Genomic DNA, 18,642 nt, shown 5'->3' on the forward strand with positions numbered 1-18,642 from the left:
ATGATGCAGACGTGACAGGGGGCGGGGTATGATGTCACAGGAGGCGGGGCTGGGTCTTGTTTCCCACCTCCCTGAGTGATTCACCATCTCCAACCTACACCTGAGCAGGCAAGAAATGACAAAAGCAGCTGCTGCAACTTCACTGTGCAAAAGTCTGCTGTGAAATTAGGGCGGTGTTCAGACATGTTGGATTTACATTGTAATACTGCAACATCTGCACGAAAATAATGCTAAGCGGCAAAGAGGATGAGAGCCGCCATCACCAATCCCACCTGCACAGAGGCATAAACAGTAAGATGTTAAACATGTAAGATAATATCGGATAAAGCCCTTATTATTGCGGGGCTCAACTTCAAAGATAAAAATGCTCGATCATAATACGTGTGTGGAGATGAGAAGAAAAAAATGTAAATTAAATTCAAAAAGTTCTTTATTTTATTCCAGTATCGGTGTTACAGGTAGAGAATACAGCGTGCTGTGTGGTGTTACAGGTAGAGAATACAGCGTGCTGTGTGGTGTTACAGGTAGAGAATACAGTGCTGTGTGGTGTTACAGGTAGAGAATACAGCGCTGTGTGGTGTTACAGGTAGAGAATACAGTGCTGTGTGGTGTTACAGGTAGAGAATACAGCGTGCTGTGTGGTGTTACAGGTAGAGAATATATGTGCTGTGTGGTGTTACAGGTAGAGAATACAGTGCTGTGTGGTGTTACAGGTAGAGAATACAGTGCTGTGTGGTGTTACAGGTAGAGAATACAGCGTGCTGTGTGGTGTTACAGGTAGAGAATACAGCGCTGTGTGGTGTTACAGGTAGAGAATACAGTGTGCTGTGTGGTGTTACAGGTAGAGAATACAGTGTGCTGTGTGGTGTTACAGGTAGAGAATACAGTGTGCTGTGTGGTGTTACAGGTAGAGAATACAGTGTGCTGTGTGGTGTTACAGGTAGAGAATACAGTGTGCTGTGTGGTGTTACAGGTAGAGAATACAGCGTGCTGTGTGGTGTTACAGGTAGAGAATACAGCGTGCTGTGTGGTGTTACAGGTAGAGAATACAGCGCTGTGTGGTGTTACAGGTAGAGAATACAGTGCTGTGTGGTGTTACAGGTAGAGAATACAGCGTGCTGTGTGGTGTTACAGGTAGAGAATACAGCGTGCTGTGTGCTGTTACAGGTAGAGAATACAGCGCTGTGTGGTGTTACAGGTAGAGAATACAGTGCTGTGTGGTGTTACAGGTAGAGAATACAGTGTGCTGTGTGGTGTTACAGGTAGAGAATACAGTGTGCTGTGTGGTGTTACAGGTAGAGAATACAGTGCTGTGTGGTGTTACAGGTAGAGAATACAGTGTGCTGTGTGGTGTTACAGGTAGAGAATACAGCGTGCTGTGTGGTGTTACAGGTAGAGAATACAGCGTGCTGTGTGGTGTTACAGGTAGAGAATACAGCGTGCTGTGTGGTGTTACAGGTAGAGAATACAGTGTGGTGTTACAGGTAGAGAATACAGCGTGCTGTGTGGTATTACAGGTAGAGAATACAGCGTGCTGTGTGGTGTTACAGGTAGAGAATACAGCGCGCTGTGTGGTGTTACAGGTAGAGAATACAGCGTGCTGTGTGGTGTTACAGGTAGAGAATACAGCGTGCTGTGTGGTGTTACAGGTAGAGAATACAGTGCTGTGTGGTGTTACAGGTAGAGAATACAGCGTGCTGTGTGCTGTTACAGGTAGAGAATACTGCGTGCTGTGTGGTGTTACAGGTAGAGAATACAGCGTGCTGTGTGGTGTTACAGGTAGAGAATACAGTGCTGTGTGGTGTTACAGGTAGAGAATACAGCGTTCTGTGTGGTGTTACAGGTAGAGAATACAGTGCTGTGTGGTGTTACAGGTAGAGAATACAGTGCTGTGTGGTGTTACAGGTAGAGAATACAGTGCTGTGTGGTGTTACAGGTAGAGAATACAGTGCTGTGTGGTGTTACAGGTAGAGAATACAGCGTGCTGTGTGGTGTTACAGGTAGAGAATACAGCGCTGTGTGGTGTTACAGGTAGAGAATACAGCGCTGTGTGGTGTTACAGGTAGAGAATACAGCGTGGTGTGTGGTGTTACAGGTAGGGAATACAGTGCTGTGTGGTGTTACAGGTAGAGAATACAGCGCTGTGTGGTGTTACAGGTAGAGAATACAGTGTGCTGTGTGGTGTTACAGGTAGAGAATACAGTGCTGTGTGGTGTTACAGGTAGAGAATACAGCGTGCTGTGTGGTGTTACAGGTAGAGAATACAGTGTTCGGTGTGGTGTTACAGGTAGAGAATACAGCGCTGTGTGGTGTTACAGGTAGAGAATACAGCGTGCTGTGTGGTGTTACAGGTAGAGAATACAGCGCTGTGTGGTGTTACAGGTAGAGAATACAGCGTGCTGTGTGCTGTTACAGGTAGAGAATACAGTGTGCTGTGTGGTGTTACAGGTAGAGAATACAGCGTGCTGTGTGGTGTTACAGGTAGAGAATACAGCGCGCTGTGTGGTACAGGTAGAGAATACAGTGCTGTGTGGTGTTACAGGTAGAGAATACAGTGCTGTGTGGTGTTACAGGTAGAGAATACAGCGTGCTGTGTGGTGTTACAGGTAGAGAATACAGTGCTGTGTGGTGTTACAGGTAGAGAATACAGCGTGCTGTGTGGTGTTACAGGTAGAGAATACAGCGTGCTGTGTGGTGTTACAGGTAGAGAATACAGTGCTGTGTGGTGTTACAGGTAGAGAATACAGCGTGCTGTGTGGTGTTACAGGTAGAGAATACAGCGTGCTGTGTGGTGTTACAGGTAGAGAATACAGCGTGCTGTGTGGTGTTACAGGTAGAGAATACAGCCTGCTGTGTGGTGTTACAGGTAGAGAATACAGTGCTGTGTGGTGTTACAGGTAGAGAATACAGCGTGCTGTGTGGTGTTACAGGTAGAGAATATATGTGCTGTGTGGTGTTACAGGTAGAGAATACAGTGCTGTGTGGTGTTACAGGTAGAGAATACAGTGCTGTGTGGTGTTACAGGTAGAGAATACAGCGTGCTGTGTGGTGTTACAGGTAGAGAATACAGCGCTGTGTGGTGTTACAGGTAGAGAATACAGTGTGCTGTGTGGTGTTACAGGTAGAGAATACAGTGTGCTGTGTGGTGTTACAGGTAGAGAATACAGTGTGCTGTGTGGTGTTACAGGTAGAGAATACAGTGTGCTGTGTGGTGTTACAGGTAGAGAATACAGTGTGCTGTGTGGTGTTACAGGTAGAGAATACAGCGTGCTGTGTGGTGTTACAGGTAGAGAATACAGCGTGCTGTGTGGTGTTACAGGTAGAGAATACAGCGCTGTGTGGTGTTACAGGTAGAGAATACAGTGCTGTGTGGTGTTACAGGTAGAGAATACAGCGTGCTGTGTGGTGTTACAGGTAGAGAATACAGCGTGCTGTGTGCTGTTACAGGTAGAGAATACAGCGCTGTGTGGTGTTACAGGTAGAGAATACAGTGCTGTGTGGTGTTACAGGTAGAGAATACAGTGTGCTGTGTGGTGTTACAGGTAGAGAATACAGTGTGCTGTGTGGTGTTACAGGTAGAGAATACAGTGCTGTGTGGTGTTACAGGTAGAGAATACAGTGTGCTGTGTGGTGTTACAGGTAGAGAATACAGCGTGCTGTGTGGTGTTACAGGTAGAGAATACAGCGTGCTGTGTGGTGTTACAGGTAGAGAATACAGCGTGCTGTGTGGTGTTACAGGTAGAGAATACAGTGTGGTGTTACAGGTAGAGAATACAGCGTGCTGTGTGGTATTACAGGTAGAGAATACAGCGTGCTGTGTGGTGTTACAGGTAGAGAATACAGCGCGCTGTGTGGTGTTACAGGTAGAGAATACAGCGTGCTGTGTGGTGTTACAGGTAGAGAATACAGCGTGCTGTGTGGTGTTACAGGTAGAGAATACAGTGCTGTGTGGTGTTACAGGTAGAGAATACAGCGTGCTGTGTGCTGTTACAGGTAGAGAATACTGCGTGCTGTGTGGTGTTACAGGTAGAGAATACAGCGTGCTGTGTGGTGTTACAGGTAGAGAATACAGTGCTGTGTGGTGTTACAGGTAGAGAATACAGCGTTCTGTGTGGTGTTACAGGTAGAGAATACAGTGCTGTGTGGTGTTACAGGTAGAGAATACAGTGCTGTGTGGTGTTACAGGTAGAGAATACAGTGCTGTGTGGTGTTACAGGTAGAGAATACAGTGCTGTGTGGTGTTACAGGTAGAGAATACAGCGTGCTGTGTGGTGTTACAGGTAGAGAATACAGCGCTGTGTGGTGTTACAGGTAGAGAATACAGCGCTGTGTGGTGTTACAGGTAGAGAATACAGCGTGGTGTGTGGTGTTACAGGTAGGGAATACAGTGCTGTGTGGTGTTACAGGTAGAGAATACAGCGCTGTGTGGTGTTACAGGTAGAGAATACAGTGTGCTGTGTGGTGTTACAGGTAGAGAATACAGTGCTGTGTGGTGTTACAGGTAGAGAATACAGCGTGCTGTGTGGTGTTACAGGTAGAGAATACAGTGTTCGGTGTGGTGTTACAGGTAGAGAATACAGCGCTGTGTGGTGTTACAGGTAGAGAATACAGCGTGCTGTGTGGTGTTACAGGTAGAGAATACAGCGCTGTGTGGTGTTACAGGTAGAGAATACAGCGTGCTGTGTGCTGTTACAGGTAGAGAATACAGTGTGCTGTGTGGTGTTACAGGTAGAGAATACAGCGTGCTGTGTGGTGTTACAGGTAGAGAATACAGCGCGCTGTGTGGTACAGGTAGAGAATACAGTGCTGTGTGGTGTTACAGGTAGAGAATACAGTGCTGTGTGGTGTTACAGGTAGAGAATACAGCGTGCTGTGTGGTGTTACAGGTAGAGAATACAGTGCTGTGTGGTGTTACAGGTAGAGAATACAGCGTGCTGTGTGGTGTTACAGGTAGAGAATACAGCGTGCTGTGTGGTGTTACAGGTAGAGAATACAGTGCTGTGTGGTGTTACAGGTAGAGAATACAGCGTGCTGTGTGGTGTTACAGGTAGAGAATACAGCGTGCTGTGTGGTGTTACAGGTAGAGAATACAGCGTGCTGTGTGGTGTTACAGGTAGAGAATACAGCCTGCTGTGTGGTGTTACAGGTAGAGAATACAGTGCTGTGTGGTGTTACAGGTAGAGAATACAGCGCTGTGTGGTGTTACAGGTAGAGAATACAGCGTGCTGTGTGGTGTTACAGGTAGAGAATACAGCGTGCTGTGTGGTGTTACAGGTAGAGAATACAGCGCTGTGTGGTGTTACAGGTAGAGAATACAGCGTGCTGTGTGGTGTTACAGGTAGAGAATACAGCGTGCTGTGTGGTGTTACAGGTAGAGAATACAGTGCTGTGTGGTGTTACAGGTAGAGAATACATCGTGCTGTGTGGTGTTACAGGTAGAGAATACAGCGCTGTGTGGTGTTACAGGTAGAGAATACAGTGCTGTGTGGTGTTACAGGTAGAGAATACAGTGCTGTGTGGTGTTACAGGTAGAGAATACAGCGTGCTGTGTGGTGTTACAGGTAGAGAATACAGTGTGCTGTGTGGTACAGGTAGAGAATACAGTGCTGTGTGGTGGTACAGGTAGAGAATACAGCGTGGTGTTACAGGTAGAGAATACAGTGCTATGTGGTGTTACAGGTAGAGAATACAGTGTGCTGTGTGGTGTTACAGGTAGAGAATACAGTGCTGTGTGGTGTTACAGGTAGAGAATATAGTGCTGTGCGGTGTTACAGGTAGAGAATACAGCGTGCTGTGTGGTGTTACAGGTAGAGAATACAGTGTGCTGTGTGGTGTTACAGGTAGAGAATACAGTGTGCTGTGTGGTGTTACAGGTAGAGAATACAGCGTGCTGTGTGGTGTTACAGGTAGAGAATACAGTGCTGTGGGGTGTTACAGGTAGAGAATACAGTGCTGTGTGGTGTTACAGGTAGAGAATACAGCGTGCTGTGTGGTGTTACAGGTAGAGAATACAGCGTGCTGTGTGGTGTTACAGGTAGAGAATACAGCGTGCTGTGTGGTGTTACAGGTAGAGAATACAGTGCTGTGTGGTGTTACAGGTAGAGAATACAGCGTGCTGTGTGGTGTTACAGGTAGAGAATACAGTGCTGTGTGGTGTTACAGGTAGAGAATACAGTGCTGTGTGGTGTTACAGGTAGAGAATACAGCGTGCTGTGTGGTGTTACAGGTTGAGAATACAGCGTGCTGTGTGGTGTTACAGGTAGAGAATACAGTGCTGTGTGATGTTACAGGTAGAGAATACAGCGTGCTGTGTGGTGTTACAGGTAGAGAATACAGCGTGCTGTGTGGTGTTACAGGTAGAGAATACAGCGTGCTGTGTGGTGTTACAGGTAGAGAATACAGCGTGCTGTGTGGTGTTACAGGTAGAGAATACAGCGTGCTGTGTGGTGTTACAGGTAGAGAATACAGCGCTGTGTGGTGTTACAGGTAGAGAATACAGCGCTGTGTGGTGTTACAGGTAGAGAATACAGCGCTGTGTGGTGTTACAGGTAGAGAATACAGCGTGCTGTGTGGTGTTACAGGTAGTAACTGTGCTGTGTGGGAAGGAACACAATGAAAAATTAAAATACTGCAATTATTTCAGTAACACAATGAAACTGCAATATGTGAACACAGCCTAGATGTTCTGCAACGGCTTTGGGAAGAGAATGGGCAGGGTGGAGGACTGTGATGAACAGCTGAGGGAAAGCATTGCATTCTGGAACCTGTAGTAATATGTACAACGAAAGTACAGCCACAAAATACAGAACAAACCCCCTAAAACAAATGGATTTTTGTTAGTTTCAAAACAGAGTTAGACAGGTAAACAATGCTATATGCTTCTGCAGCAGGTGTATTTTTTACCTCTACCTAGAGTTCCCCTTTAAAATTATTCCCACAACTTTTTGTGACATTTGCTGAATACATGAATACAGTGATGGCTGCTGATTCCCTTAGGGTGCAGAGTCTGTCCATTCATTGCTCCTCCTGGCACAGGATCATATCCCCCCCACAAACTGGAAGAAAACGCCGCTGCTACTGAAGGCGACTGCTGGCCTGCGACTGCTTCCTGAACACCAAGCCGAGGCGCTGCTCGTGGAGGTGAGAGAGCCACAGATCTGGGTTACTGGAAGTGTCTGTCATCCTGGGGGCCACGCTAATTGTAGTTATCAGATACATTGAGGCCTGGGCAGCGGCTGTCCTCCTGGGTGCCACACTTAGGCTCTGGCAGCGGCTGTCCTCCCGGGGGACAAGCTCAGGCTCTGGCAGCAGATGTCCTCCTGAGTGCCACACTTAGGCTCTGGCAGCGGCTGTCCTCCTGGGGGACAAGCTCAGGCTCTGGCAGCGGCTGTCCTCCTGGGGGACAAGCTCAGGCTCTGGCAGCGGCTGTCCTCCTGGGGGACAAGCTCAGGCTCTGGCAGCGGCTGTCCTCCTGGGGGACAAGCTCAGGCTCTGGCAGCGGCTGTCCTCCTGGGGGACAAGCTCAGGCTCTGGCAGCGGCTGTCCTCCTGGGGGACAAGCTCAGGCTCTGGCAGCGGCTGTCCTCCTGGGGGACAGGCTCTGGCAGCGGCTGTTCTCCTGGGGGCCATGCTGAGTGCGGTTATCAGCCATACACTGGCCTGAGTGGTTATTCGCCACCTTTCTTCCCCAGGTTGCTTTGCATTGTGCTCCTTGATTGCCTCTCACCTTAGTTCCTAGTGCTTTTCCTGCTCACCCTCTTTATAACTACAGGTTGTGGAGCTGAGCGACCACCAGATGGCGATCTCTTACTAGTTCTGAACATTACATTTTGGGCCAATCAGTGGTGGGAGACTAAACCTGGTAGTGCACCAGATCACAAGGTGAAATTGCTACAGCTAAATTTTGGCTTCCAGTGTGGGGGCGATCTTTTGCATTTGGGTGTGAAGCTCACCCCCATTAGTGGATGACCTCTAGGCCTCTTTCGGAATGAACACTCTACCCCTTACTGCAGAGTTTTAAAGCACTGCATCTTGTCCAAGGGGAACTATTTAGCTTCATCTGGAGCGTCTGGGTAGCTAGGGTAAGCTCCAATACTTTAAGCAATCGGGAGGGAAGGGGAGGAGGGGGGTTGGGTATGCCAAACCTCAGAAAATATCAAGCTGCTAAGTTGTCCCAACTCCCAACACCCAAGTTTACTTTGACTGCCAGTCTCCACAATGGGTCCAGATAGAGGTTGTGGCTTGCCCAGGCCTTCCTTATTGACCACCTGCCTCCTAAATGCAGACCCACTATCCAATCACCTCCTCTCTCACTGTCTAGAGCTGTGGGACAGCATTAACAGGGTATTCCACTGAAAATCTTGTTTGCATCATTAAATAGGCAACCACTATTGTTACGTATGTGTAGTAGCATGTACTTCTGCACCATTTCTGGCCTTTCCCTGGTGACTTACCCCCATCTGGAATCCTCTCCATCTCGCTTCTGCCGCCTTCCCCCTCTCTTTGGAGATGTGTATCCCTTGTCCTCCATCTCTTCAGTGGGTGGGTTAGCGATTACAACCCTGCCTACCGATAAGGCCAAGGACCTGTGATCCGCTAACACCCCCGTTCTGAGCTGTCAGTGGGCCTTGCCCATCCCCCATATGTGCCCATAGCCTTTACAAATGTCCATAAATACCTTCAAAACTCAAGATAATTGAAAGTTCATCCCCAATCACCTGCAGGAAAGGCAATTAGGACACTGGCCCGTACTTATATCTGTTGTGGCAGCGTTCCATCGGAAGTTCCCTTATCAATAGTGTTACAGGTCGCCATATAACTTATAACTCCTTCCCCAGAGATTTGGCTCTTCCATACTATACAAAGGTACTGATACTGCCAGCAAATGGGAAAATGGATAACACTCCATCTGCACAAACTTGGTTTGCAAAAGTTAATCAGATCTATAGATTGGTAGAATTGGGAACATAGATCTCACGCAAAATTCTTTAAAATATGGTCCCTGTGAGCTAAATATAGACAATTTATTATCACTATGTTGCCTGCCCTGGAGCCTTCACCCTTTAAGTTGTGACCCGACCTGGATTAGGGGGAGCTACATTGCCCATCTACTGTCGTCGGAGAAGTATAATATGCCTCCAGTTATTCTCCTCCATTTCTATACCCCTCACCCCCTTCCCTTTTAGTTCTTTATATTGAAAGAGTTCGAACCTCACCGGCATTTACTATGTCTATGGACCATAGTCTACAGAGATGCGTTTGTTATCCAGACAGTTTGCTGTGACTTTGTAGGGATTTATATGTAAATGCTTATTATTACTTTGGGCATCTACATCTTCAATAAGAAAAAAAAGAATCCTTTCATACTGTGCTGCTGTGAAACCTTCCCCTGTATGCGTGACGGCTGCAGGAACAGATTGCCATGAGCAACTCAGGGACAAGATCAAGTTACTACTGAATAAATAATAAAAAGATCACACTCACCTGTCCCCCCCAACCCCGGGGCGGATCCCCAGCTGAGTGATGGCCCATTCAACCAATCACTACTCTGTCCCACAGCTGGGAGACCACCAGGGGGAGCGCAGTTCCCGGTGCGGGGCCCCTGACAGGGCTTTGTGTTCTCTGTGCGGGGCCCCTGACAGGGCTTTGTGTTCTCGGTGCGGGGCCCCTGACAGGGCTTTGTGTTCTCGGTGCGGGGCCCCTGACAGGGCTTTGTGTTCTCGGTGCGGGGCCCCTGACAGGGCTTTGTGTTCTCGGTGCGGGGCCCCTGACAGGGCTTTGTGTTCTCGGTGCGGGGCCCCTGACAGGGCTTTGTGTTCTCGGTGCGGGGCCCCTGACAGGGCTTTGTGTTCTCGGTGCGGGGCCCCTGACAGGGCTTTGTGTTCTCGGTGCGGGGCCCCTGACAGGGCTCTGTGTTCTCGGTGCGGGGCCCCTGACAGGGCTTTGTGTTCTCGGGGCGGGGCCCCTGACAGGGCTCTGTGTGCCTGGTCGAGGCTCGGGTTTTGTACATGGCCTCACACTGCATCTTCTTACTTGTAGGTCAGGAAAGTCTTCCGTGCGTCTCCATTCCTGGTCCTTGAGAACAGTGTCAGCATCCTGGATGGAAGCGATGAAGGTGAACTCTGCAGAGCACAGAGATTATTACACCCCTGACCTCTCTACAGCTTTGCAGAACATTGCTCTGTCCCCTCCACCCCCATACTTACATTATATGATGAATGATAGGCGTAGTAGCTCACTGTATACAGAATATGATTACAATGAAGTCTGATGTTATTTTTTTCTATAGGAGTTTTGGCTTGGATCACTGTGAACTACCTGACAGGTAAATGATATAGCCCAGTATAGTTGGGGGGTGCATGTCTTGTAGATATTGGGGGCTGTTGGGGGAAGGGTGTGCACGGTCTTCAGTATAGTTGAGCAGTGCGTGTTGTGTAGATCTGGGGTACAGTTGGGGGGGTGCACTGTAGATCTTTAATATAGTTGGGGGGTGCACATCTTGTAGTTCTGGGGTACAGTCGGGGCCGTGGTTCTATTAACACTAGACATAATAATCTTTTCAGGTCGGTTACATGGGGATCGTAGTGTGGGGATCCTGGATTTGGGTGGAGGCTCCACACAGATAACGTTCTTGCCTCTGAATAAGGTGAGCGCCCTCCTTTGCAGGTGATATTGGCTTTCATAGACACTTCTCACAGTCTTGTGTTTTCCGTTTTTAGGCCACGTTGGATCAGACTCCAGATAACTTCCTGTCTACTTTTGAGTTGTTTAACAGCAGCTATCGCCTGTACACCCACAGGTCAGTGATGGCACCAGCACTAGGGACGGGCAGGCCTAGTAAATGCTTGGGATGTGGTGGATAGCGTAGCCCTAAACAGCAGGTGGTACTGGTTGTCATGTGACATTTGTTCTTTTATACCGTTTAGTTATCTGGGGCTTGGTCTGAAAGTGGCTCGGTTGGCGGTACTGGGGGCGTCTGCAGGTAATAAATCCACCCCAAGGGTGTGTTGGGGGGGAAGGGGTGCTGTGGAAGCTTCTTTTTGATGCAGCTTTTTTTAACTCAAACCAGAAGTGGATCCAGCAGACTAGTGTTTTTTTGTTTTTATACTTCCAGTTCCTTTAACTGGGCGTGGGCTCAAAAAAATTATCTGAGTGTGATCTGTGTCCATTATAGTCAGAGCTCACACACCAATTCTGGCTTTAATTTTCAGCTCCGCAGATCCAGATTTTTCAGAGTCATTGTTTTCCACCAACTCTGGAAGCAGAATGGACATTTGCCGGCAAAACATACAGATACACAGGAAAGTCTGACGGTGAGTGTGGGCATAGGGCTGCCGTACACTGTGGCGCTTCTGTGGGGGATCAATTGTAGGAGTGTTGCGCCGAGATGCCTTTGCTTCTCTACAGTTGGCGGGGTGCAGACTGTAAGGGGTGGAACTCTTTGTTGGTTTCCCCAATCATCCTCTATGACGGCACCATGAGAAGTTGAGGCTGTGCCCTACAGGGACAGGAAACAGAGGTTAAAAAGCCCTTTTACACATTACCCAGTTTTTTTTTCTGTCCCCGTGGGGCAGGGCAGAGAGGGCCTGCATGGAAGCCTAGGTCTCTGTGTGGCCTAAAGGTTTTTATTTTTTGTTGTGCTAGGCACCTGAATCGATCTGGTTCCTTCCTCTACTGCTGCACCTGTTTAATTTGTTTCTCTCCCCTGTACAAAGCTGGAAGGCAAGGTATTTGACCCAGTCTTCCCTGTGTAGCAACATTCAGAACAAATTTAGCGAAAGCCGTCCTAGAGGACAAAATGGAGTCAAGTGAGGTTGACAAAGACGACTATGTAGCAGATTGACAGATGCTATCTAAGGGCACCGAAGTGCATTCAACCTAAGTCGTTGCAACTGCTCTTGTGGAATGCACCCTGGTAAATTCCGGAGCAGGAAGGTCTGCAGACCTAGAACACAACCCAATGACGTCACATATCCATCTGGAAATCAAAGGTTTAGAAGCCTTTTTCAATGTTTTTTCCCCAAAAACAAAACCAAAAGGTTCTCTTCCTTACAAAAAGAGCCTACTCTGTCCAAATACACTCTGATGGTTCTTGCAACATCCAACAAAGAAAAATCCACATCTCCTTGACCTGCATCTAAAGAAGAAGAAACTGGAAGCACTACAGGTTGGTTTATATTTTAGAATGAAGCCACCTTAGGAAGGACACCCCGAAGGAACCCGAGAATAACCTTGTCTTCGGAAAAAACAATGTAAAGGGGGACTGAACCAAGAGCTTCCCCTACCCTCTTGGCAGAGGTAATAGCCAACAAGAATGAAGTTTTAAGAGTTAGAAATTTACAGTCCACCTCTTCCAAGGGTTCGAAGAGGGAAAGGCAGAAACGCTTGAGGACAAATGAAAGGTCAGGTTTACTTCTATGATCTGGAACCCTTATAAAAGCCTTCTTGGATGAACTCCAGGAGCTGAGGCGTTGAAGGAAAGAGGAAGTTAAAATGTTTCTCTTTACACCATTTTTTTAAAAAAATTCCAAGATGCAAGCATAAGATTTATTGGTCGCATTGCTACGGGCATGGGAGAAAGTGCAAAGTAATAAGACCCTCTCAGCCTCCAAGCTGTGAGGCTGACACTGGAGAGATCCTGAGACAGATGGCTGCCCTGGGATATCAGGTCTGGGCATATTGGAAGCTTCCAGAACTCTACCTTGCTCATATTCATGAGAAGGGTAAACTATGATCTCTTGGGCTAAAACGGTGTTATGATTATCACCGATGCTCAATCCATCTTGATCCTTATCAGAACTCTTGGAATCATTGATGTTGGGGGAAAAAATGTAAGCCAACTGGATCATCACATCTACTTTTGTCAGATTGTCGACTGTGTAGAGAGAACAGAAGTTCCTCAGTTTGGCTTTCCTTGCTGTTGCCATGAGGTCTGTTTGCAGAAGACCTCATTTGAGCATCAGCTGATGGAATACCCTCTCTGAAAGAGACCAATTCACCTGAACCGTCATACCTTGACTCAAACGATCTGCCAGTGTGTTGTAGATGCCTCTGATATGAAGGACAAATAGCCTCAATATTCTGGATTCTGCCCACCTAAAAAAGGTTCTCTACTTCTCTCAGAATTAACGATATTCTGGTACCTCTCTGCTTGTTGACATAAGCCACACAAGCCATATTGTCCATCCTAGTTCTTACGGCTTTCTGTAAGATGACAGGAGCAAAATCCAGGAGCGTTAGATAGATAGCCCTGAGCTCTCTCGCATTGGAAGGAAGAGATGTTTCCTGAGACGTCCAAGTGCCCAAGATTGTCCTTTCCTCCAGATGAGCACCCCAACCTGTTTCGGAACTGTCCGTAGAAATGGTGACCCATTACGGCTCTGCTATAGATGCTCCGTGCTTTACTTGCCTCCACCAGGTTAAGGACCTTCTTGTTTTTGTGGACAGGACATGGAGGGTCTCTAGGTCTTCTATCCTGCGATTCCACACTGCCAGGACTTCTCTCTGGAGCTATCGCATTTGCCATAGAGCCCAAGGAACAGCCTCTGCTGCCGATGACAGGAGCCCCAAGAATCTTATCAGGACCCGAATTGACACCTGGCGGGGAGGAATAAGAAATTGGGCTCCATTTTGAATGCAAGTCAGTCTCTGTGGCGAGAGACATAACTTCATCTGCACAGAGTCTATGATAGCCCTGAACCCCAGATAGGTCTTCACTGTAGAAGGAATAAGGTCCAATTTGTTTTTTTGTTTTTTTTTTTGCTCCTCCTCTCCTCGTTGACTAGCCATCCAAGTTCTTGTAGGATGCCCAGGATATAATCCATCTGAGAAATCAGAAGATCCTGAGTCTGTGCCATAATCAACAGTCTAGGTAAGGGATAATATTTATCCCCCGTAACCTGACCAGAACCATTACTGCCGATACCACCTTTGTGAAGAGAAAGGGAGCTGAGGTTATGCCGAAAGGAAGGACCTTGTATTGAAGGTGTTTTATTCTTCCTTGGATCTGAACAGCTATTCTTTGGTATTTCCTGTAAGACTGCATTATTGGGATGTAGAGATATGCATCCTGAAGGTCTATAGATGCCATGAAGTCCCCTTCTTGAATGATGGCTTTTACAGTCTTTTTGTTCTCCATTCAAAATTTCTTCTTGATCATCAGTTGGTTTAGATATCTCAAATCTCAAATCTATAATTAAGCCTCCACTTTCCCGAAGGCTTTGGTAAGAGAAAGATAGGAGAGTACAGTATAGGAGATGAAGGATCTCTTGTTCGAGAACGGAATGCTTTTCCAGTGCCTAGAATGCTCAACACCCACAAATCTTTTATTAATATTTCTCAAGCTGGGAGAAAGTACGAAAGAAGCCCCCCTGCAGGTATACTTCTGGCGTCAGAACTGGTTTTTTTTGTTTTGTTTGTTTTTATCCTTGGGCTGCTGCTTTCCGGCTCCTCTTCTATTAAATCCTCTTCCTCTATCCCTGGTCTGGTAGCGTTCTTTTCCTCTCTGAAGTGAACTTCCCCTATGAAAGGGCTCACAAAACAAGTCCATCATGAGTTTATCTAATTAAGTGCCGAATAATCTACTTGGCTGAAATTCCAAATTACATAGCTGGAATTTTAAACGTGGCATTGCCAATCCAAGGTTTCAACCATAGGGCGCAACGACCCCCAGTTGAAAGGCCCATAGTCTTGGCAGCTAGTCTGGTTTCTGAGAGGTGGCATTACACAGGAAATCTATAGCCATGTTCACTTTTTTTAAAAAGAAGGAAAGACCTTGTCCCTGTTCACCCCTGACTGATTTTCCTGGACCTTAGCCAGCCATCTTCTGAGGCTCCTCGAGACCTCATAAGATGATATGGCCACTGCCCCTGGGGCAGATGCTGCAATATATGATCTCTTAAAGGCCACCTCAATTCTTCTGTCCATAGGGTCTTTGAGGTTAAACTCATCTTCAGCAGGTTTGATAGTTTAGCTATAGCTGTGTCTACCTTAGGAGGGTCAATCCAATCTTTAGATTGCTCCTCCTTAACAACATAAATGGTCTTAATTTTTTTAGATAAAACCGGAGCTTTTTCTGGTTTTTTTTCCATTTGGATTGAAGCAAGGACATGGATGTTTAACCTACATTAAAAGCTCAGCTTTTTTTTTTTAGGTGGAAGCTCCATCTTCTAGCTCTTCTGGGTGGATTTCAGCCTGGACAGCCTTACAAAGTGTATAAATGCTGTCCATGGGGAAATACCCCTTTAACAATTTATTTTTCATCCTCCTCAGAAGAGTCAGTTTTGGAAGCAGAGGAAGAGCCCACCTCATCAATAACCTTGAATTCTCAAGCCTGGGTAAGAAGAAAACAATAACTAAGCTAGGGAACAACTGCAGGTTGGGAAATAGAAGGCAAAATACTACGATTAGGCTTCTTTTTCTGACAAGAATGCTGGCACTCCCTACTGGCAAGGTTTTTCTCTACAAAATCCTTTACCCAAATAACGACATCCCTGATATTAGGTTCCTCATTACTCTTAGGGCGGCATGAAGAGCACAGAACTGAAATACATAGTATAAAAATGATACTGTGAGAGAGAAAAACCTTAGGGTTGATAGAAGACATCTCATACTGTACACGTATCCATCAGGAAGAGGAGTTTCCCATTCTGCACAAATTTCTTGGAATAATAATAATATTAATAATAATACATATATATGCCTACCTAGTGCCTCAATAAAAAAAAATACTGTCTTTAGAGATTTCCTCCAAATCCAGCTTGCATGAAAGAGGATATATAAACATATACAGGAATATATCTAGCTGGTAAATATATGCCTGTAATTCTTATTTTTGCCAAAAGGTGGCAGCAAAGTCTCGAATAAAACACTTACATTAAAGAAGAAGTCAGGCGAAAATTATAATTAAAGTATTGTCCTCCAAAAGTTATACAAATCACCAACATACACTTATTACAGGAAATGCACATAAAGTGCTTTTTCCCTGCACTTACTGCTGCATCAAGGCTTCACTTCATGGACAAAATGGTGATGTCACAACCCGACTCCCAGAGCTGTGCGGCTGTGGCTGCTGGGGAGGATGATGGCGGGGGGACACAGAGGGACACAGGGCACTGGAGGGACACTGAGCATCCCCCCGCCATCATCCTCTCCAGCAGCCACAGCCCGCACAGCTCTGGGAGACAGGTTGTGGAATCACCATTTTATCCATGAAGTGAAGCCTTGCAGTAGTAAGTGCAGTATAAGCATTTCCCGTAATAAGTTTATATTGGGGATTTGTATAACTTTTGGGGGGCAACACAATACTTTAATAAACATTTTCGCCAGTGATGCAGGCTGAAAAGCAAAAGATGCCGGACTGCAGCAAGGTGAGACACTCCTTAGGAAACAACACATCACCTACCATATTCCCCAGGAGCTAGGGGATACATTCCGTCTAAACGCCAGCGTACCCCTGTCACATGCAGCGTGACTCGGCTGCCGACCCCCTCAGCTCAAAGCAGTAGCAGAGGAGATAGAGGGCTACAGGAAAATGGCGGCCACCGGATCCATAAGGGAAAAAAACAGCTGTCTCACAGCGTCAGCTCAGCTAGCAACCTGCCCCCCAGAACAACAAGGGAACAGAAGCAAGCGGCAGAGAGGTTAGACACAAAGAACATCAGGAAACTAACAAACAGGTACCTGTAAAAGAACAAACAAACAGGTTAGCAATAGGGGGGGACAAGGTCTCCTAGGGCTTAAAGGAACGAAGTAAAAAAAAAAAAAAAAAAAGACTGGGGAGGAGGGGTCATTATATACTTCCTGTAGGAGGGGATTAAAGTTTATTGTTATTACTTTCATTAAAAATTGCTTCGTCCCAGAGTCGATAATACCCTTATAAGTTGCAATACCAATGGGACACAAGGGAAGAGAGTCTTCTCAACTGTTGGGAATGTCAATTCCCTTTCAAGGTAAACAGGTCATCAGGCTGACACTTGACCTGATCCTGGAGAAAGGCTCGGACAAGATGAAGACACCATAAATTAAGGTGCAGGAAAAGTCAAAATTGACTCGTTACATGAGTCTGTAGGCTGCACAGGAAACAATAGGGTAAACTTCGATATCTCATACTGCCAGGCAGAAGAAACAATATGATTGATTAGATCAATTAAACTGGCTTTATATTTAAATATGTTTATTAAGTTTTCACATATAACAACATAACAGAAACATAACTTCGTTGAGTAAGGTTGATAAGTGCAAGCATGAAATTACAGGCATGCCATGACACAAACCGAAAGAGATAACAAAAACATAGCTTGCCAATGTATGAGAAAAGCGTAAACGAGCAAAGAAATAACAAGGAGAGCCAACTGTGTCCCCCCCCCCAACCACCCCCCCCCCCCCTCCCTCCCCATGAAAACAGAAAAAAAAAAAAAAAAAAAAAACAAGTAACGCACAAAAACAAAACAATGAAGCTCTTGCATGGAGTAGGGAGCTAGCTCCCCATCCATGTGTATGGGATACTCCGGCTCACCCCAGGTCAATGGGCGGATCCTCCGCCACCAGACGGTTCAGATACCAGCTGGTCACGCAAAAGCATTCCTTAATGGAACGTCTAACCTGTAATGGTAATATTGCTATGTAACTTTCCCAACAATCAAAGAATCCCTCCACATGAGTCTCCTTTTTTTGCGAGGCCTCCACCCAATCCATTTTCATAATGAAGGAGAGCTTCTCCAAGAACAATTTAAACGGTGGAGCCGTTGTGTGATTCCATGTGTGGAGTATGGTTTTCACGCCCGCTGCAGAGAGCATGTATAAAAGTTTTCTGCCACCCACCGAGCAGGGAAGGTCGTCTGCGTCTATGTAACCAAATATGGCCCAGAGTGGGTTCAAGGGAATATAATTGACCAGGTGGGTGGTAGAGAACGACCTGATTTTCTCCCAGAAAGAGCGAATCACCGGACATCCCCACAAGCAATGATAGAGATCTGCTCCCTCCCCCCGACATCTGAAACAAGCACTAAATTGGTATATACCCATTTTGCATCCTCTAAGCGGGGTTATATATGATCTATGGAGCAGCTGTAGTTGCATCTCCAGATAACGGCTGGGGGGTAAATATTTAAGGGCTCTCGTGTGGGCACGAAGGAGGGTGGAAGTGGACAAACCTGGTATATCCAGTGACCATTTGGTCAGTGAGGCCGAGGAATTTCCCATGTCCAGTGGAGAGTGAATAAATTTGTAATAGAAGGAGGTGTGGCCTCGCATGGTGGGAGGGTGTATCAGGGCCTTTCTGACGTGCAGGGACCAGTCTAGTGTGTGTATTTCCGCAATAACCTTAGCTACGTAGCTGCGGGCCTGTATGTATGGAAAGACGTGAATATCTAAGTGTGGGAACTTCTCTCTAAGCTCAGGGAAAGAGAGGATAGCTTGGGAATCCGGTTTCAGAAACTGCGATACAGAACTAAGCCCTTCTCTCTGCCAGTGGAAGAAGTCTCTGTGAGGGGAACCGTTCTGAAAGTCAGGGTTGTGAGTAAGGGAGAGAAATGGTGAGTAGCGGGGGTGCAGTCCCTTAAGTAGTCTCATCTTACGCCATGCCCTCCAAGTGGCCATTAGTAAGGGGTTAAGCCTGCAAGGCTCCGGAATAGAATGGAAGGAC

The 18,642-nt window shown here is 46.6% G+C and overlaps 1 protein-coding gene across 5 annotated transcripts in view; it reads left to right on the forward strand.

Moving 5' to 3' along the window:
* Positions 1 to 18,642, forward strand: part of ENTPD5 (ectonucleoside triphosphate diphosphohydrolase 5 (inactive)) — a 102,860-nt gene that overhangs the window by 55,879 nt on the left and 28,339 nt on the right. For 3 of the 5 annotated variants that reach the window (XM_069950849.1, XM_069950852.1, XM_069950851.1), the window contains 7 exons: positions 6,997 to 7,140; positions 10,038 to 10,113; positions 10,288 to 10,323; positions 10,562 to 10,644; positions 10,718 to 10,797; positions 10,925 to 10,980; positions 11,210 to 11,311. In XM_069950849.1, coding sequence (XP_069806950.1) covers positions 6,997 to 7,140; positions 10,038 to 10,113; positions 10,288 to 10,323; positions 10,562 to 10,644; positions 10,718 to 10,797; positions 10,925 to 10,980; positions 11,210 to 11,311 — 577 coding nt within the window. The remainder of the gene's footprint in view (positions 1 to 6,996; positions 7,141 to 10,037; positions 10,114 to 10,287; positions 10,324 to 10,561; positions 10,645 to 10,717; positions 10,798 to 10,924; positions 10,981 to 11,209; positions 11,312 to 18,642) is intronic. The other 2 variants (XM_069950850.1, XM_069950853.1) reach the window with 2 other exon arrangements.

This window comes from Dendropsophus ebraccatus, chromosome 13, assembly GCF_027789765.1.
Source record: "Dendropsophus ebraccatus isolate aDenEbr1 chromosome 13, aDenEbr1.pat, whole genome shotgun sequence".
Taxonomy (NCBI): Eukaryota; Metazoa; Chordata; class Amphibia; order Anura; family Hylidae; genus Dendropsophus; species Dendropsophus ebraccatus.